The following is a 21,680-nucleotide window of genomic DNA, read 5'->3' as shown; positions in this document are numbered from 1 at the left end:
CTCCAAATATCTCCTATCGACCCGCAGGATCTCCTCCACCAGCCTAGCCATCTCTGCCCGCTCCTCCCTATCCCTATGTGCCCGGATTGATATAAACTCCCCCCTGACCACTGCCTTAAGCCCTTCCCATAGCGTGGTGGCCAAAACCTCACCCGCGTCATTCAGCTCCACATCCCCCTGAATGACGGCCCTCACCCGCTCGCACACCTCCGCGTCTTCTAGCAATCCCACGTCTAATATCCTCCTCATCTGCTAGCAACCCCATGTCTAATCTCCCCCTCATCTGCTAGCAACCCCATGTCTAATCTCCTCCTCGTCTGCTAGCAACCCGATGTCTAATCTCCCCCTCATCTGCTAGCAACCCTATGTCTAATCTCCCCCTCATCTGCTAGCAACCCCATGTCTAATCTCCTCCTCGTCTGCTAGCAACCCCATGTATAATCTCCCCCTCATCTGATAGCAACCCCATGTCTAATCTCCCCCTCATCTGCTAGCAACCCTACATCTAATCTCTAATGCGGGCACTGGGCACCCCTCCGATCCACTTGCTAGTCCACCCAGTGCAGCACGTGGCCAGAGACCACAATCACCGAATATCCCGAGTCGACTACGCACGCCAGCAGAGCCTTATCCACCACATGATAATCGATCCGTGAGTATACCCTGTGCACATGTGAAAAGTACGAAAATTCCTTCGCCCTCAGCCTCCAAGGATCCACCCCCCCCCCCTCTCCGCCCCATGCGCTCCATGAACCCCTTTAGCTCCTTCGCCACCCCCGATACCCTTCCTGATTGCGGAATCGACCAATCCAATCTCAACTCGATAACCGTATTAAAATCCCACCCCCATAATCAACCGGTGCGAGTCCAGATCTGGGATCTTCCCCAACACCCGTCTCATGAATTTGACATTATCCCAATTTGGGGCATATACGTTCAACAGGACCACTATCATCCCCTTCAATTTACCGCTCACCATCACGAACCTTCTCCCTGGGTCTGCTACTATATTCCCCATTTTAAACGCTACCCACTTATTTATCGGCACCACCGCTCCTCGCATATTCATATTCAACCCTGAGTGAAAAACCCGTCCTCCCCACCCCTTCCTCAACCTAGTCTGGCCGCCAATCTTCAAATGCATTTCCTGTAGAAATTACACATCCACCTTCAAGGACCTCAGGTGTGAGGACACACGTGACCGCTTGACCAGCCCTCTCACGTTCCATGTGACTAGCCTGGTCAGGGGCACCTTGCCCCCCCCCCCCCCCCCCCCCCCCCAACCACCACCACCGCCTCCCCTGCCGATCAACCATAATCCTTCTTGGGCCAGCCCCTGGCTGACGTCCCACAACCCTCCAGGGCCGCCCTCGGATGTCCATCGTCACCAACGCCCTCCTTATTGCACATCAATCTCCCCATCCCCGTAAGCAATCCCCTCCCTCCCCTAAACAAAACAACAATCCCATTCCCCTCTACAGCTCTAACAACCTGTTCACCCCCTATTGCGCTCCCGTGAACTAGCTCACCCAGTTAGCCTGGGAGCCCCCGCCCATGGCGCTAAACAACCTACCCCCCCCCACTGATTTCCCCCCTCCCCCCAAAGATGGGCCAGGTACAGCATCCTGACCTTCGCCCACTTCTTAAAGAGGGCAGACTTTACCCGGTTGAATCCAGCTCTCCGCTTTGCCAGTTACACGCCCAGGTCCTGAGATACCGGAGCTCGTTACCTTCCCAGGTACATCTCCTCGTCTGCCTGGCGCAAGATCTTCTCTTCATCCAAAAACCGGTGTAGCCTCACCACCATCGCCCTCAGCGGCTTGTTCACCTGCAGCTTCTTCTTCAGCACCCTAATCGTCCGATCGACTTCCAGGGGCTGGTTGAAGGCCCCTCCCCCATGAACTGCTCCAACATCTTGGCTACACACTCGATTCCCTCTGCCATCCCCGTTATTCTCAAATTCTGCTTTCGGGAGCAGTTCTCCAGATCCTCCACTTTCTCCTTGAGCCGCTTCTGCGTCTCCCTCAATATCCCAATTTTGGCTGCCAGCGAGGTAAGCTGCTTCTCGTGTTCCCCCTCTGCCTCCTTGCCCTTCTGGAGCACCTGGCTCTTGGTCTCCAGCCTCAGCTTCACATGGTCGATCATCGCTTTTAGCGGGTGTACCATCTTCGTCAGGTCCTCCTGAGCCTCCCTCCTCTGTTCACTGAACGTTTCGTTCAGGTAGTCCACCAACTGCTCCATCGATCATTGGGCTGGTAGAGCCGACCCCTTACTCTTCACCAGCTTTTCCTGTGTCGCAGAAAGAGTTTATTGTTCTTGCAGCTCCTTCCTTCTGGACCCACCTCTGGTCCACGGATCCATCCACTAATCTTACCAGCGAAGTATGACGTTCCTCCACCACCTCTGCACCTTTTTTCTCCAAACATCCACCCGGCAACCAGGGAAAAGGTGCAAAAAAACACCTCGAGCAGGAGGTGCCAAATGTGCGACCTCTCCATGGCTGCCACTGGGAGTCCGATTCCACCAATTATGTCATAATTCGGATCATGAAACATTTGACTTCAAATACTTCAAAATTTAACTATTGTAGTGAATGTAATATATAGATGTATATATGTTAATTCACACTGTCTTTGTAAGCGCAGTAGCGCCATCCTACCACTAGGGGGAGTAGCGCTGGGAGCACTCAGGGATTGTACTGGGCTCCACCCTTGGCTCCGCCCATGACTCCTCCCCCTAGTGCAGCTGTATAAATACCCTTGTCCAGAGTCAGCCTGAGTTCACTAAGAATTCATCAACGGGTAACAGGCTAGCTCTGAAGTAAGTCGATTAAAGCCTAGATTCATATCGGAAACACGTGTCTGGTGAATTGATGGTTCCATCAACTATAAAGGTTCCTTTTTTTTATTTTATAGTCCAAAAATCTGTGCCTTGAAATCACAAATATTAAAATGATTCCCTTGTAATCAGGGGAATCAATAATTACTTGTTAAGTTCTTTAGTCAAATGTTTTTGAGATTTATTTGACACAGGTTTCTTTCTTTCAATACTGCTTGCCATTAACAGTACACATTTTTTAAAAGCTGGAAATATGAAACAAAAACAGAAAATGCTGGGAGCACTTAGAACAGATTCAGATGATGGATTCTACTATCTTTTCTCTGCTGTGTATTTCCAGTATTTTCTGTTTTTGTCACTAGGAATTCGTGAGCAATTTTACAGCAGTAAGGGTTATTATACAGTAATTGGCTATTGAAGTGAATAATGTTCAGTCATTTAATTATGCTCATTACCTCTTCCCAAGGATATACTTTGCTTATCAGATTTGCATGAGGTGCAAAAACCCTGCTGTGCTCTTATATTTTCAGCTCAGACTCTGAAGATAGCCGTTTGCCAATCATTCAGCGAGAGGAAGCATCTCCTGATGAGATTTATGATGAGAACTTTGAGGAAGATCCTAATTGCTGCAGTGAAGAAAGTATACGACTGTGAGTACTTCTTTCTAGTACATTTACTGCTTATAATGGGTGGGGAAAATGCCTCAGATCGGAGTGTGTGGTCCTACAGAGGGATGTATAGCGGGGAGGAGGGCGTGCGTGCCGCCAAATGTGATGTTTTATTATTGGGCAGCTAATGCAGAGAAGATGTTGAGGTGGTATGGGGACTAGGATGTTACTTGGGTGTGGATGGAGTTGGGGTCGTGCAACGGGTCTAGCTTGGAGGCACTGGTGATGGCATCGCTGCCTTTTGCCTGAGCAAAATATTCTTCGAATCCGATGGTCCGCTCCACTTTGAAAATGTGGCAGCCACTCTGTCAGCATTTTAAGATGGGCCCTATTTGTAGGAATTTGTAGGAGTTGAAGGAAAAAGCAGGACCTGGGGAGGGTAAGGGTAGCGTCACCGTCCACTTTATTGGAGAAGAGGGCAGCACGTCCAGTATATATGGATGGATCTTGGGCAAGAGCAAGTTTCAGTAAAAGTGGTGAAAGCCAGGTGGGAGGAGCAGTGACCCAATTTTGAGGAGGAGGTGTGGAGTGAGTACTTGGCACTGTACAGGTGCACTGAGGAAGGAGCAGTGCTCTGAAAGCTAGTATTTGAAACAAACCTGTTGGACTTTAACCTGGTGTTGTAAAACTTCTTACTGTGCTCATCCCAGTCCAACGCCGGCATCTCCACATCATATAAAATTATGAAGGGAATAGATAAGATAGAAGTAGGGAGATTGTTTCCACTAGCAGGTGAAACTAGAACTGGGGGGCATAGCCTCTAAATAAGGGGGAGCAGATTGAGGACTGAGTTGAGGAGGAACTTCTTCACCCAAAGGATTGTGAATCTGTGGAATTCCCTGTCCAGTGAAGCAGTTGAGGCGACCCGTTAAATGTTTTTTTTTTATAAATTTAGAGTACCCAATTATTTTTTTCTAATTAAGGGGCAATTTAGTGTGGCCAATCCACCTACTCTGCACATTTTTGAGTTGTGGGGGCGAAACCCACGCAGACACGGGGAGAATGTGCAAACTCCACACGGACAGTGACCCAGAGCCGGGATCGAACCTGGGACCTCAGCGCCATGAGGCAGCTGTGCTAACCACTAAGCCACCGTGCTGCCCTCGTTAAATGTTTTTTAAGGCAAAGATAGATTTTTGAACAGGAATTAAGGGTTATGGTGAGCGGGCGAATAAGTGGAGCTGAGTCCATAAAACAATCAGCCATGATTTTATTGAATGGCGGAGCAAGCTCGAGGGGCCAGATGGCCCAATCCTGTTCCTAGCTCTTATGTTCTTAAACTGACTGCAAATAATCATTGAGTGATATTTCAAAACTTGAAACATTAATTATTTAAATAAAATGAAATAGAGATGAGAGGGCAGGTGATGTTGCACTGTACCATATAATAATTGGGGGACACTGGCAGCCACATCTGCAGCTCGAGGAGCTTTAGCTCAGAGTTGATGAGCTGGAGTCCAAGTTTTAGGCACTTCTATGCATCAGGTTTCTGCAATAAATTGATGCATGATCAATTGCACAAAGACTCAGGTTGGGTACAACTGTGGCTTTATTGCAGTCAGATGCGTGGCCTCCTGCTGCAGCTGGCGAAATGGCAGATCAATGGAGGACACGCATATTTATACAGCTCCTTGTGGGCGGAGCCAGCCGACGGGCTACCGGCGAACCTGTAGTACAGGTCCTACCTTACATCCCCTAATACAGGTGTACAGAGTGGTTCACACACTGGAGCCCAAGTTTTAGACACTTCTATGCATCAGGGAGGGAGATAGTTACCTGGACACTTTGTTCCAGGAGGCAGTTGCACCCCTTGGTTAAGTACTTCAGATTGGTTTGTGGTCAGGACAGGAGACTGTGAGTGGGACAGGCATGGGGATCCAGAAGGTAGTACTGGAGGAAACTCAGCTATTCCCATTTCCAATAAGTTTGACATTCCTGCACCCTGGAAGGATGAGCAAACTGGCTACAGCAGTGTGATACAGGGGGACATTCAAATGGGAGGTGTAAAAAGAAATGTAGTAATAGGGGAATAGATGACGTTCTGTGCAGCTGAAAGCATGAGTCCCGAAGGCAGTGTTACTTGCTTGGTACATGGGCTAAGGACATCTTCCCAGGGCTGGAAAAGAACTTGGAGTGCGAAAGGAAAGAGCCAGTTATTCTGGTCCATGTAGATACGGATGGCATAGATAGGACTAAGAAAGAGGTTCTGTTACGTGAGTATGATTTGGGGGCTAAATAACAAAACTGAATCATAAAGTTAATCATCTCTGGATGTCTACTTGAGCCACGAGCAAATTGTCATAGGGTAAATAAGATCCTAAGAGTTGAACACATGGCTCAGAGATTGGTGTGTGAGGAATGGACTTCAGTTCATGTGACCACCTGGGAAAGAGGGAGTTGCTCTGTCGGGACAGGCTTCAAATAGAAAAAGGAGGCTTTTGTATGGTCTAGAAGGGTGGGGGCAGTCAAGACCCTTGAGAAATATGAGGAAAGTAGGAAGGTAATTAAGCGGGAAATTAGGAGGGCTAGGAGGAGTCATGAAAAGTCCTTGGCAAGTAGGATTAAAGTGAATCGCAAACCTTTTTATTCATATGTAAAAAGCAAGAGTGGCCGGGGAAAGCATTGGACCACCTAAGGACAGTGGGGGAAATCTACTTGTTGAGCCTGAGGAAATGGGGGAGGTACTAAATGAGTACTTTGCATCAGTGTTCACCAAAGAAAAGGACTTTAGCAACATATATTCAGTCCCTTCATCCAAATCATTGATATAGATTGTAAATACTTGAGGCCCGAGCACAGATCCCTGTGGCATTCCTCCCGTCACACCTTGCCACCCCAAAAATTATCCACTCTGTTTCCTGATGGCTAACCAATCCTTTATCCATGCTGATATGTCACCCCCTACACTATGAGCTATTTATTTTGCATTATAGCCTTTGAGGTTGCACCGTGTCAAATGCCTTCTGGAAATCTAAGTACAGCACATTCACAGCTTACCTTTTTATTCTTATTGCTTACTTCTTCCTAAAGGAACTCCAATAAATTTGTGAAACATGATTTTCCTTTTACAAATCTATGTTGACACTACCTGATTGCACTGAGATTTTCAAGTGCCCCGTGATAACCTTACCAACAATAGATTCCAAAAATTTCAACATGGCAGATGTTGAGCTAACTGGCCTGTAGTTTCCTGCTTTCTGTCTCTGGGAGGAAAATGTCCTCAGCTCAGGTAATCTTTTTCTGGTCTTCGCTCTCTCCTTTCCGTTGCGGGAGATCTTCCTGCACAAAGACAGATGGATTGACTGTGAGCACTATAAATGAAAGAGCATTTCAGAAGTATGCATTCCTGCTGTGTGTGCTTAGCCCTCCCCAGTAAGGGATTAAAATACCATTTGTGAAGGATCTTACATGAGATGGTGATCTTAAACTGACTACCAGAAATGCAAGCTGATGTCCCACCTGCTGGTATTGTGCGGCATTCCTGTAGACTCTAACCTGATGCCGTTATGAGAGTATGTGTTTGGAGTGAGGTAGACACCATCAGGTCATTCATTCTTTTCCTGCAAAGCAGGGATGTGTTTTTCTGTTGCCACGGGTGCTGACCTCCCTGTTAACCACCTCCCAGTCACGCCCGGTCAGGTACAAGGACTTCCAGATCCAACCCAAGAATATAGGACCTCCCACCTTTCCTGGAGGAGATTCCCCTTGATGACCTAGCTGAACCATCTGGGTCCTTTGTCCTTTTGTCCACTATGGTAAAGCAGGACTGTACAACACACCTACCTCAGTGAGTGAATGCCTTGGATGATGTTGTTGGCAGTGCCAGTGGAAAGTGCCTGAGTATTGCTCAATCATGACCCTCTTCTCCCCTGAGCGATGCACTCACTGAGCTCCTCCGGCGGATCTGTCTGTCGAGTGCATGACGTGGGAGATCAGTTGTAATTCACTCTGGTGTGCCCGTATTCCAAGGTGGAATGGATTATCTAATGGGGGAAGAATGATCAGAGCCTGATAATGTCATACAAATGTATTATATGGAGTTCCCGACGGTAAACAAGGGGATCCACTGGCAGGGCCGAGAACAATCACAAGACTTCCCGCAGATGTAACTCGATTTGGACCTTTAGTGAGATTTTCCGCTCCCATCACCAAATCCACGTTCAGAGGGATGTCTCTTGGCTGCTGCAACTCCGAGAAACATCCAGTCTTTTTTTGGCCTTGGGGTGATTTTCTCCGGGGCCTCACTTGCCAACAGAAAAGGCTCCTTTCCGATCGGGACGACATTGTGTCCAGACACCCCAATTTTCTCTCCCCTCCCCCCCCCCCTCCCTTTTCAGGCCACCCCTTCATCATTCCCCAACCTTGAGAAGACCCCTGAACCCCCCCCCCCCTCCGCCCCCCCCCCCCTTGCAGACACTGCAGGGTGCCTGGGCAGTGCCAGGCTTGCAGTACCCAGGTGCCATGGAGAGTGCTATAGTGCCACCCTGCCCTGTTCCCGACCACCCAAGATCTCCAATGGCTAGGAAAGCATCCCAGGTGCTGATATGCCTTGTCCACATTTATGTGGACCAGTACTAAATGGCGCCCTGTTGAGGTCTCCCAGGCGCGGCTGTTGAGTAGTGGGCGCCAAATGAATCTGAAACCTGGTTATTTGAATGAATCATTAGGCTCATTTAAATTTTCAGAACTGGATCTCGCCCCGCTTGGCACAGCGAGTCAGCTAGATTTGGGGCTTGCGTACGATTCACCTACGTGGTCACTGAATCACATCCTATATTATTGACTTGGATTAAAGGACAAAGGGTATTGTCACCAAATTTGCTGTTTCTCACAATATTTATTATTTATCCTATATAAATATATTTATTCCTGATCTTCACCACTTTGGTTTTCAATATTTATCTCAATTTCTCACAGACCTTTTTGACTTTAAAACCATGGACTTTTCTGAGAGAAATGCTTCTGAATTGGAATGACGCCTGATTTAAAATTTGCCTGATTATGAAAAATATTTAAAGTTTAACTGCGATGATTTTATCAAGGTCAAGTGTATTTTCCCCTTAGAAACCAAAACTACCAACAAAGAGTGTTCCTATTCTAAGTATTTGAATTCCACAGTATGCCATCGAATAGGCACCATAAGCAGTCAAATTCCTCAACAATCCAAGACACTCTTCATTCTGAATGTCCCACTTCAAAATGGTTTAGGGAACTACCATCAGGAGTATCATAGCAAATAATGAGACTATCCATCGGGAGTATCATGACAAATAATTAGACTATTTGTCCTGAGTGCACATTTTCTCGAATGATATAGGAATTGTTATAACAAGGAAATACTTAAATCTATGAGGTAATTAAATATTGTTTTTTATTTCAGAATGCCCGGATTTTTATTAGCTATGAATTTTCAATATAAGCAGAGACTTTAAAGATTAATTGATGCAGTATGTATGTTGGCTCCCATCACTAATGTTAGTCAAGTACAATACCTAATTGAGACTATCCATTCCATGCATAAGCATCTTAGCTATGTTAGCGAATATCTATTTCCCAGAACTTGGGCGGAATTCTCCGACTCACGGCGGGTTGGAGAATCGCCCGGGGCCGGCATGAATCCCGCCCCCGCCGTGGCCCGAATTCTCTGCCACCCGGGAATCAGCGGGGGCAGGAATCGCGCCGCGCCGGTCGGCGGGACCCCCGTGGCGATTCTCCAGCCTGCGATGGGCCGAAGTCCCGCCATTGACAGGCCGTTCCCGCTGGCGGGAATCGAAGCACATCTGGTGCCGGCGGGATTGGCGGTGCGGGCGGGTCCCGGGGGGGCGCGGGGCGATCTGGCCCCGCGGGATGCCCCCACGGTGGCCTGGCCCGCGATCGGGGCCCACCGATCGGCGGGCGGGCCTGTGCCGTGGGGGCACTCTTTTTCTTCCGTGGAAGAGACCCCCTCTGCTGCGCATTCGCGGGTATGACATCAGCAGCCGCTGACGCACCGCGCATGCGCAGACCTCCGCCGGCCGGCGACGGCCTTTCGGCCCCGGCTGACGGGGCGCCAAAGGCCGTTCGCGCCGGCCGACGGAGCGGGAGCCACTCCGGCGCGGGCCTAGCCCCTAAATGTGCGGAGAATTCCGCACCTTTGGGGAGGCCCGACGCCAGAGTGGTTCACGCCACTCCGTCCACCGGGACCCCCCTGCCCCGCCGGGTAGGGGAGAATCCCGGCCCTTGTTTCTCTTGCAGTGGAAATAATTTACTTTCAGAATTCTTTTGGTAAGTAGGTGAAGCTAAGAGAGCAACTGAGAAAAGGCTTCCTGGTGTTATTGAGCTGCAGAATGGAATGGCAATTTTTCTAGAGATTTGGCTCTTTGATTTTTTAAATTCAGGTTTGACTAAACAATATGTTTTATCTCTATGGAACCAACATTGGGTCACCATCATCGATACTTATATTTTTTGATTTTCTTGATAATTGTTCACATTAACATCAAAACTATGTATGTTCTTTTTTTTCGAATTTAATTGTGTGTTTGTCTCTTTTCTCCTGCTCCTTGCAGGAATTTCTATCAAGAGCATGATGATGACAAACAGCTCACTCCAACAGTGGATTACTGTGAGGAAAGTGATAAAAAGAAGCAGTCTCCTTCAAAAGGATTTCTTTCAGCAACATCATTAGGTAACTTTAAAAAAACATGAACTTTAATTTGTAACTGGTGCGGACATTAACCATAATTGCTGGATGAAAGTCACAAAATAAAATCTTAAGGTGCTGTGACAGCACATTGTAAATGTCATCATCAAAATCTTCTGTAGACAAACTTTAGATTGATTCTTTAACAACATGGTTAAAGCATATCACATCAAATCAAGACCTGTTGAGTTAGATATTGTGATTAGCCAAGCCAGTGAATGGAAAAGCTGCAGAAGTAGACGGGACTCCAGTGGAAATTTTCAAACTTCGAGAAGAATAGATCACCCGTCATCTCCAAAGGATGTTCCTGAAAATCTAGGACAGGGAAGAAATTCCTGCTGACCTCTGGGACGCCGTCATTGTCACCATCTTCAGAAAGGAGACAAAGCGCACCGTGGGAACTACCGAGAATATCACGAGCCTCCCAAGACAGGAAAGATCCTCACTAACCATCTTCTCCCAGTCCCTGAACAAATCCTTCCAGAAAGCCAGTGTGGCTTCCAACCAAACCGTGGAACCGCGGATATGATTTTCACTGCTCGCCAACTTCAAGAGAATTGCCAGGAACACTATCAACCACTCTGATCAAGGCTTTTGATTCAGTCAATCGGAAAGTACTATGGAAGACACTGTCAAAGGCCGGCTATCCAGAGAACTTCATCAACATCCTTCAGCTCCTCCATGACAAGATGTCGGCCGACAGTCCTCAGCAATGGAATAAGACTGTAACCTTCAAGGTCAACACTGGAGTCCAGAAGGGATGTGTCATCACCCGCACCCATTTCTCCACCTTCATCACCACCATCCTTCACCTTGTTAAGATCAAGCTTCCCAGTGGAATGGACATCTGGGATGGGGCTGGTTTAGCACACTGGGCTAAATAGCTGGCTTTTAAAGCAGACTAAAGCAGGCCAGCAGCACAGTTCAATTCCCGTGCCAGCCTCCCGAACAGGCGCCAGATTGTGGCGACTAGGGGCTTTTCACAGTAATCAATTTTCATTTCATTTCATTTTCATCGTCAACAAGGTGGATGGAAAACATTTCAACCTCAAACAGTTGAAATCCAAAAAGAAAACAACCTTGACATCACTGGTGGAACTTCAGAATGCAGATGACATCTTCATCTCCACTCTCTCAGAAGAGAATCAACCTCGCCCTCAGGCAAGATCCGGTCTCTCCTGAAGAAACATGGAACATTTCCCCTACCTATGGAACCACCTCTCCTCTAAGGCTGACATTGATGCAGAGATCCAACATCGTATCCAATCCGCGAGTGCCTCCGTCAGATGCCTAAGGACGAGAGTATTTGACAATCGAACATTCGAGCTGACACAAAATCTTCGTGTACAAGGCAGTCGTCCTCCAAATTCTTCTATATGGTTCAGCAACTAGGACTATGCACAGGCACCACCTCAATGTTGTAGTCAATATTTTCCCCGCTTCTGGACTGTGATAGAAAGATTCAAACAAGGTTCGTTAAGTAAGCAAAACTAAGCTTTATTTACGAACTACAACTGCTAGCAGTATGGCTGAGACTTGAAGTCGGAAGGCAGTCAAGTACAAACTGCTGGTTCCCTTCCAAGTCTGCCATATCACAAAAGAATAAGACGATTTTTATACATTATAGGATCAAGATAACATGAATACAGCTTGGTCAGGAATTTGATCAAAAGTAAAACATAATTAATAATCATTACAATGGCGTCACCTTGCTGACCTTTAGAGGACGCGGGGTCTCATATCATTATCTTGTATTTTGGTGCATGTTTAAGAAATGGAGCAAACTTGTTTATGGTACCGAAAGAGACAAGTTTTTAGCTTATCGTATGTATTTAGACTGCTCTGGTCTTATGACGAACGAGCTTTATCTGAGTTTAGAGTCAGCCAGTTCTCGGGTCAAGTTGACCTTGGCTGCCTGTATTTGTGCCTTAGGTTATGCGAAGTCAGTTTAAATTTAATTGTACCAAGAAAACTTGACTAGTTTTCCCATCATGCCATTATTTGCTTCGCACAATACCACATCAAGGCTCTGGAGAGGTACCAGCATTGCTGTGTCTGACAGATTCACCACATCAACTGGGACGACAGGGATACTACCATCAGCATCCTTGAAGGAACGAAGAGAACCAGCATTGAGGCCATGATCTTCCGATACCAACTCCTCTGTTCAGGATGTCAGTCCAGATTGCCGAAGCAAATCTTCTTTGTCCAGCTGAAGGAAAGCTCCCAAACAAGAAGAAGACAATAAAGCACTTCAAAGACACTCTGAAGGCTTACCTCAAGAAATTCAACGTAGGCATCAATGCCTGAGAGGCCCTTGCTCAGAAGTGCCCTACTTAGAGAAACCTTTAGCTTGAAGGGGCACAATTCTGAGAGGTCACCCGATGGCAAGTAGAGACCCGGAAAAGGAGGCTGAGAAAGGAATACCAGCGATCTAGAGTCCCAAGGACCAACCCCATCTCCCGGAAACACCTGCCATACTGCAGTGTGAGTTAGCTGATGTGATTAGCCAAGTCTGTGATACACTTATATGTATGGATGTCGGCTGAGAATAGGAAAAAATTTCATAGGTGCAATCCTAATTCCCATAAAGTAAGGTCACTCATGAAGAATCATCGTTTACAAGAGATACAAGAAGGTTTCTAGCATCTGTAGATCCTGTTATAGACAGACCTGGTAGAGAAATGAAACTCTTGTACCCTTTCCCCTACTGTCCATAATCAGTGTGGCTTTGGAGAGGAAGATCTGTGTGTTTCTCAGCCCCTAGAATGTGTTATCAATTTAAATAAGAGCAGCAAGCTATTATGGGTTTAAATGAAATGGGCAGTTTATTCATCCCAAAAGTCTAAATGTTACATCACTCATGCACGCACACACAAAAAAGAACATAATTTTAGAGAATAGTGCATTGTTACAAGCTGCAGACAAAAGAATAGTTGATTGTTCAAAATTTGCTTGTCTCCAGAAAAAAATGGTTATTGGGGGTCTGGTAAAGGCAGTGGACGGGATTCTCCGTTGCACTGGCAGCGCACTCACGCCAGGGATTTCCCAATGGCATGGGGCTGCCCACAATGGGAAACACCATTGGCTGACTGGGGGGATGGAGAATCCCACTGCTGGTGGGGCATACTGCATCAGTTTTCTGGTGCGGGTCGGATAATCTCACCCACTGTTTTCACTCTTATTGGTTGCTGGTCTGGAACAGACTGGTGAATTTCTTCCATGGATTGTGGAAGCCACCAATCCTCGAATGAAGAATTTTATTATGTCCAATTTAAGGTATTCCGCCCACTAAGTCGGACAGCCAGTCCACGCCTTGGGTAGTGCCGCTAATCTCCAACCAAGCAGGAGTATCTGGTGGACAATCAGGCAAAGGCTACGGTGTCCCTCTCCCTATAAAGACTACTCCGATACCCAGAATACTGCCACTAGTGGGCATGGCTCCATCCTCACAACCTTAGATATGGCCTCAAAAAAGTACCTAACAAGTCTGGGACAGGACCAGAACATGTAGGTGTAGTTGCCGGGTCTCCCTGGCACTGTTCACATTTGGCCTCTACCTCCGGGAAGAACCCGCTCATCCGTGTTCTGGTCATGCACTAAATTTGGTTGTGTTAGGCTCAGTCCTGCGTATGAGAGTTGGAGTTCACCCTATGCAGTGCTTGGATACAGATTCTCCCTCTATCTCCATGCCGAGCTCTTACTACCACTTCTCTCACTTCTCGTCCAGCAATGAGCATACCTCCTCCAGTAGACATCCGTACATGTCAGCGCAGCTACCATCTCCTAGCTCGCCCGAGGTTAGAAGTCTGTCCAGTGGGGCGCGTCCTAGTAGCTGGGGGAATGTTGCTATATCATTGCGGACAAAGTTCCTTATTTGTATATATCAGAACTCATTCCTTTTTGGGAGCTGGAGTTCTCCTAGGGTCACAACTCTGCTGTCTACATTTAGGTCTCCTACCATCAGTCCTCCTTCATCCTGTCTCCACCTTTTAAAGGAAGCACCTATTGTCACAGGGCAAATCTATGGTTCTTGCAAATGAGGGCCATGGTGAACATTGTGACCAGACTGAAGTGGTGCCTGAGTTGATTTCACTTTCTCAGTGTGGTCACTGTCATGTGAGAGTGCCTTTAAGAAATGGGTGTTTATAAATGGGTGTGTATATAAGTATCTGTAGTGAGAGTACCTTTAAGAAATGGGTGTTTAGAACTGCAGTGATGTCAGAGAGTGGGTGGAGTTAGGCTGTTTGCTGCAGGGTGTGTTTTAGTTTCGTTTTCAGTGTTGGAGCTGAAGCCAGACCAAGCAGGTGTACTGCTGTTCTCTCTGCCATCAAAAGACTATCTCTTGATCATTTGGTGAATTCAGAATTATAAATGCTTTCAGTAGTGACTTTAACCTGATGTGCTCTGTTAAATGTTTTGTTTTTAAGTTGTAGGGATGTTAAAAGGAAAGCTTAAAGGATTACTTAGTGTTGTAGTCTTTGGGGGTTGTATTTGAATTGATGGTTGCTAAGATGTTCACTGTATGTTTAAAAAGATTAACTTGAGTTCATAGAATAAACATTGTTTGGCTATAAAAAATACTTTTCCATTTCTGCTATACCACACCTGTAGAGTGGGCCGTGTGCTCCCCATACCACAATCTATTAAAAGTTGTGGGTCAGGTGAACTCCATGATACACTTTGGGGTTCTCTGAACTCTGGCCCATAACATCACCACCACTGGACTTCTTGAATATGTGGCTGGGGAGAATGGGAATGGGGCCATGGCCGGTGCTCGGAGGGATGCCCTGTCCAGGAGTTCTCCATTCTTAACCATTCCGCTCCTGGCTCTTTGATCCATCCCCGTACTCTTTATCTGCGGTAGCTCTCCAGTGGAAAAATAGGACGTTCGGGCATGCCAAGCCCCCAAATTCCTTCTTCTCTGTAGGACGCTCTTGCGGATCCAAGGGTTCTTCCCCCCACTCCCCACCCACCCACCCACACACACACGCACACACACACACACACACCCCTCCTGCAAGCTCATTTCACTCTTGCTCAGGTTGAAATGGCTCTGAACTGCCTTTGGAGTTCCATTATTTCTCCCATGCTGGCTAGAGGGTTTGAGACGTAGATGAACAGGTCATCCGCAAAGAGTGAGACTCTGTGCTCCCTGTCTCCTCTCTGGATGCCTCACCACACCTTCACTGATCTGAGAATGATGGCCAGCGGCTCAATTACCAGGGAAAATAGCAGCAGCGATAATCGGCATCCCTGCTTCCTGCCTCTGTGCAGCCGGATGTATTCAGAGCTGGTGGTGTTTGTCCATATGCTCGCCAAGGGAGAACTTTACTGTAGTTTCACCCAAGAGGTGAACCCTAACCCAAACAGTACCTCCATGAGGTACTTCCATTCGACTCTGTCAAATGCCTTCTCTGCCTCTAGGGAGATAATCACTTCTGGTCTCTCCTCTCTGGGTGGGGTCGTAATTATGTTCACGTCTGATGTTCACCATTAGTAGTCTGCCCTTGACAAAGCCCGTCTGATCGTCCGCGACTACCTCTGGCACGCAGCCCTCCAGTCACCTCGCCAGGGCCTTCGCCAATATTTTGGCATCAGTGTTTCGGAGTGACATGGTTCTGTATGACCCGCATTTTGTCGGGTCTATGTCTTTTTTAGGGGTCAGCGATATCAAGGCCTGTACCAGGTGAGCAGCAGGGTCCCTCTCGATAGCAAGTCACTGAACATCTCCCGCATGTGCAGGGTCACTGCTTCCTCAAATTTTTTTATAGAAGTCCACCTGAATCAGTTTGGACCTGGTGCTTTCCCCGACTGCATGGACTTAATGCTGTCCATGACTTCCCACAGTTTTAGTGGTGCTTTCAGTCACTGCCTGCTATCTTTCCTCCCCAACAGCTTGTATGTCCAGCTCACCAAGAAACTGGCTCATGTTCGAGTCCCCCTTCTAGGGGATCAGAGGTGGACTGGTCCTGATAAATGGTCACAAATGTCTTGTTGAGTTATCTGATGCTGTGACTAGTTTACCATTCTTGTGCTATCTCCCTTGTGGCTTTCTGCTTTCTCAGCTGGTGAGCCAGTAGGCGGCTGGCCTTGTCTCCATATTCATAAAAGGTCTCCCGTGTCTGGCAGGGTTGGTGCACTGCTTTCCCGGCGGAGAGCAGGTCAAATTCTAGTTGTAGGATTTTTTCTCTCCCCCAGTAGTTCCATGGTTGGGGCCATGGAGTGTCGCCAATCCACCTCTAATATGGAATTGGTCAGCTGTTGCCTAGCTGCCCTGTCTCTGAGTGCCTTGGCAGCTATTATTTCATCCCCTTATCGCCGACTTCAGTGCCCCACAGAATGTGGAGGATGAGATCTCACCATTCTGGTTGCAGGATAGGTGCCTGTCAATGGCTTGTGCCATTCTCTTGCAGAATGCCTTGTCGATGAGGAGGCTGTGGGGAGCACTGGGCCTGGCCCATTTCCAACCTCACATCCACATAGTGCGGTGTGTGGTCGGAGATTATTATTACGGAGCATTTTGCCCTGACCACCCCTGGAAAAACTGATTTACCCACTACAAAGAAGTCGATGCGGGAGTATACTTAGTTAACTTGGGAGAAAGAGAACTCCTTCTCCCTTGGATGGTTGAACCTCCACGGGTCCACCCCCTCTCCTCCCCCCTCTCGCCCCCCCCCCCCCCCCTTCCCAATCTGCCCCATAAAGGTGTTCAGCCCTGATTTAGGACTGGATTTCTTTCCCTGATTTGGGGATGCATTGGTCCGTCCTTGTGTCTTGTAAACAATTGAAGTCTCCTCCCATAATGAGTTGGTGAGAGTCTAGGTCTAGCACTTCTGCCATGGTCTTTTTGATGAAGTCTGCGCTATCCCAGTTAGGGGCATATATTTTCACAAGCACTACCGGTACCTCTTCCAGGATACCGCTGACCATTAAATAATGTCTCCTACCCCCAGGTTCGTGACCCTATTTGCCGCTGTACAGTCGTACTTTTACGAAACAGTATGGCCACCCACCTCTGGATCTCGTACCAAAGCATGCTTGGTAGGACTGTCTTATCCAACTCTTGCTTTACCTCAGTTGACCCTTCTCCCTCAGGTGTTTCTCCTGGAGGAAGACTATGTCAGCTCTCAGGCTCTTTAGATGCGCAAAGACTCTGGGTCTTTTCACTGGGTTGTTGAGTCCCCTAAAGTTCATGGTGACTATTCTGAGCAGGGGTTTTTTTTCTGTCCTCACCCCCATCTCTGCCCCCCCCCCCCCCCCCCCCCCCCACTCCGCCCTACCCCTGCTGCGGGATCAGCCCTGCGTGCAGAGTTACCCTTTGCTCTGGCTGCTTTCATGTGCGACCTGTTGTAACCAGCATTCTACCTGCCCCGTCTGTCAGATGCTCCCTTCCCTCCTTGCTGCGCCATGTCTCCTCCCACCACTTTCCCCTCCTCGCTCCCGTCACCAACATGCATGCCAGTGTGGTTACCACCCTTGCCCCCCCCCCCCCCCCCCCCCCCCAGCCCTGCAAGTGTTCCGTCCAGAGAATTAAGAAACAGTGTTAGTAATCCTTATATGTTCACTATTGCTTTCTTCCCAACCTGTTTATCTGGATGAACTCGTCTTCGTCCTCTGGTGTGTTAAAATAATGCCGTATGTTATCCAGAGTCTTGCCGGGTACAGCATTCCAAACTGCACCTTGTTTTTAAATAAAACCGCTTTAGCCCCATTGAATTCAGCTACGTCGGCCCCAATGTCCTGATAGATACAGTATGTCCCTCCCATCTACGGGACCGCATGCTTCTCATCCAGTTCAGAATTCGCTCTTAGTTCTCCTGCTCCAGGCCTTTGCCGGAGCGACATGTGGGCTCCATCTATTTCTGGGTGTTTGGTGAAGCCTTCCCCCCTCTGACCAGCTTTCCGAGCACCTGCACGATGTACTTCTCCCTCAGGGGCTGGTTTAGCGCAGAGCTAAATCGCTGTCGTTGAAAGCAGACCAAGGCAGGCCAGCAGCGCGGTTCAATTCCCGTACCAGCCTCCCCGAACAGACACCGGAATAGGAGCTTTTCATTTGAACTTCATTTGAAGCCTACTTGTGACAATAAGCGATTTGCATTTCATTTGATTCATTTCATTTCATTTCATTACTCCGTTTGGTTTCTGCCCTCGGGTAGCCCGATAATCCTTAGGTTCTGGTGGCGGGATCTGTTCTTCTGACCTTCCCCTTGAGCGCTCCCTAGGTTGCTACCAACCTTGCAATTTCTACCTTGAGCGAGGCGCTACAATCGCTCTGGTCAGAGCCTGCTTTCTCCAGTTCCTGCACAGTGGTCTCCTGGGCCTCCAGTCTCGCTCTGTTCTTTCCAGCATCTCTTTGAAGAGGGCCAACGTGATTTCTATGGCTGATCTCATGGCTGACATGAGGTCCTCCTTAATGGAGTCCCTGAGTGTGATTTAATGACCATGCTGCAACTGGATGCAGCTCAGATCAGAAAGATAATCCAGACCTTGAAGTTAGTTCAATCAGGTTTATTGAACTAATAGCACAGTTAGCACAGTTCTCTGTGAGTTCGACTCTCTGCGAACTTAAATGTGGTTACTCTGTCTGACTGAACTAGACTAGCTCTTAGCCACGTGGTGGAGGTGTGAGATTGTAACAACACCCTTGACTGACTCTCTAGATGTTCATCAGTGGAAAGAGGCGGAGTGTAAGTGCCTTTGTCTTTTATGGTCAGATCCCACCCCTGAGTGTCCTGCCTGCTTATTGGTCATGTCCTGTTCTCTGTGTCCATTAGCTGCTTGTCTGTATATCATTATGTGTGTGTGTGCGTACATATCATGACAATCTCCACCCGAACAGGATCCGCCTTCAGGCGATCAACGAGGTGAAGGTGAAGCTTGACAGCCACCTTAACAGTCCTTTTAGTGTTCATTTTCAGATAAAAGACAGCTCCAGAAACATTTATACTGAGTGCAGTCCACGTTTAAATGGGTGAGACATATCTTTACTGAGCATGACAAACCATCCACCTATGGAAATCCTATAAAATTATATAATTATATAATATACACTGTTTTGGAGACACGAGAGAAGGGGTGTAAGAATTAGATAAGCGAAAATGAAACATTGAATTTGAAGTGAAAAATGTCTATTGATGGTGAATTCTGATTTTATCAAAAGATAGTCCTCGTTAGGTTTAGTAATGCATCAGTAACCAGTAACAATTGTTCATATAGCCTTATTAATGTACCTTGCTTCCTGAAGGGAGAAGGTCATCATTTCACCTGGAGTGCCTAAAGAGACAGAAGAATCAGGGCTTGGAAGTTCCTTGCACAACTCCACTCTCTCAGAGGACAGCACTCCCATTGCATTTAATTCAGCATCAGGTAACAAAACGTTAAACATTTTTACAACTTCTGTGCAGTACTCTAGGTTTAAACTAATTGGCTCACAGAAAAGATTAATTTGTCTTCCACGTGCCCCAGTATGCTTGTGTGGAAGGAATCGGTTTTATTTAGCACTATTGCTCTGAAATTACTTTTTTTATATTGCCACCAAATGTATGTTGGTTAGTGTTGCTTTGAAATTATTTTTTTTTATTGCCACCAATTGTATGAAAACATTTTGCTCCTGTAGTGTAATTTTAAATAACCCAGAAACATACCTTTTATCTATTAGAGTGGCTGTGCTTTTGTGTATTCCCTTTTATTTATCAATGTCCAATAGATCATTTTAATAGAGATTCAAAAGATTGAGATGAAAGTAAGCAAACCTTTTTCTAATGAATTTTATTTAACAATATATTACATGCATTGCTTTATTCGTGCATCAGGTGAGCAGTGAGTGAAGTCTTTACCCATTCAATGACATCGGTGAGAAACCCAATTGATTTTCATGATTAGGAGCTGAGTTGCCAGAATTCATGCGGAGATGTGCTCATGTTATGAGATTAGTTATCCAGAGGCTCAGGTTGATACTCTGCAGACCAAGGCTCAAGCATGTTCAAGAAGAACATTCAATCTTAAGCTCCTCAGCTGCTGGGGAGTAAATACCCAGGGGCCTTCCATGAGGATCTGACATTACTCACTTTGTCTGAGTGAATAAGGTCTTTGAACCTTTTTCTCTATTGCACCCAATTCATTCTGACAACATTCCATCTGCCGGTGGTCTCTGCCACCTCGATCCAGACCTGTTTGGTTTGAGAAAGTGGCTTTCCCCTACCATCGACCACAGATAAAGGACCTCCCTCATTGCCTCCAGGGAGTCTGCAGGTCAACATCAGGTAAACTGGGGGTACTCTAATGTAGGTTCCAGCCCCTTCACACTCTGCTCCATCAGTAATACAGTAATTGTTCATTTCCTAATCCTGGAAAGAAAATCCGTTCCCATGTCTCTGTAACAGTGATTAGATCTAAACCATTTATTCATATTTGTTAGTTTGTTTATCTTTAGCAAAGAAACTTCAAATGAAAGAAACTTTAACTACTATTCTTTACCGGGACCTTATTTACTAATACTCTCTTACAGTTAAACTCTATGTCCCTTCTTGACTCCCCTGCTTGTCTTTACCGAAATCAGTACACCGCTCTATCGCCCTGATTTTTCGACTTCAAAATCTCCCTACATATGATCTCCCTCCCCACCTTTTACTTTAAAGCTCTATCAACAGCTCTAGTTATAGGATTTGCTAAGAGTCTGATCTGAGCCATCTTTAAGAGGAGCCGATCCCAACACATTAGCTTTCTCTTTCATCAGTACTGTGCCAGTGCCCCACAACTTGGCACCACATCTTCGCACGCCACTCCTTAAAGCAAGAAATTGAAAAAAATGAAAGGAAAATTATTTAGATATTTGCCTTAAATTGTAATAATGGCAAGAACTAAGAGTTAATGAGGCCCCATGGTTCAGGGAAAGCACAAAAGGAAGTGTGATTGTTCCAATATAGATGTTAAAGCACGAATGAAAGCCTATATGGTAACCATTCAACAGTAAAAGAAAACATCACATTTCTACCTCCCTTCAGCTCTGAAGCAGAGTCATAGAATTCATCCTGTTGTATCTGTATTTGTCTCAGAGTGTTTCTTTTCACCATACAGGCTTTGGCTGTTGCAGGACTAAATCCATTGTTGAGGAGAAGCCATTCTCCAACACAATTTTCCAGACTATGTGCCACTCCTCCAGCAACTCCATGTAGTAGAAGGAGGTTGCAGCAGCATATTCCAACATTTTTTCTGGATGGTATTGAATCCTATGAGAAACTAAACAGCAGCCTCCCATCAGTAAACTGCAGCTCCTGGAACTCTGACAACTCAAATGGAAGTATAAAAAAGGCCAGGCCAGTCTCTCTGACCGTGCCCTATCCCTTCAAGGAAAAGGGAACTGAGTTTCATGGCAGTGCTGGGAGTTTAGTAGAAGCGGTAAGTTTACAATTAGCATTAAATATTTCTCTCTATTACTGTGACAGTCGAGGTGTTAAAGAATCTTTCATTCACCTTTGCAAGAAACTATT

General features: G+C 46.8%; 1 protein-coding gene across 4 annotated transcripts in view; it reads left to right on the top strand.

The window, feature by feature from the left end:
• The window catches only part of cacna1c (calcium channel, voltage-dependent, L type, alpha 1C subunit), a 1,225,933-nt gene that overhangs the window by 1,194,323 nt on the left and 9,930 nt on the right, over positions 1 to 21,680 (top strand). For all 4 annotated transcript variants that reach the window (XM_038780480.1, XM_038780479.1, XM_038780478.1 and 1 more), the window contains 4 exons: positions 3,369 to 3,488; positions 10,055 to 10,173; positions 19,436 to 19,557; positions 21,268 to 21,588. In XM_038780480.1, coding sequence (XP_038636408.1) covers positions 3,369 to 3,488; positions 10,055 to 10,173; positions 19,436 to 19,557; positions 21,268 to 21,588 — 682 coding nt within the window. The remainder of the gene's footprint in view (positions 1 to 3,368; positions 3,489 to 10,054; positions 10,174 to 19,435; positions 19,558 to 21,267; positions 21,589 to 21,680) is intronic.

The sequence above is a fragment of the Scyliorhinus canicula genome, chromosome 20 (assembly GCF_902713615.1).
Source record: "Scyliorhinus canicula chromosome 20, sScyCan1.1, whole genome shotgun sequence".
NCBI classification, from domain to species: Eukaryota; Metazoa; Chordata; class Chondrichthyes; order Carcharhiniformes; family Scyliorhinidae; genus Scyliorhinus; species Scyliorhinus canicula.
The sequence above is the reverse complement of the archived record's forward strand: the minus strand, read 5'-3'. Positions and strand labels throughout refer to the sequence as shown.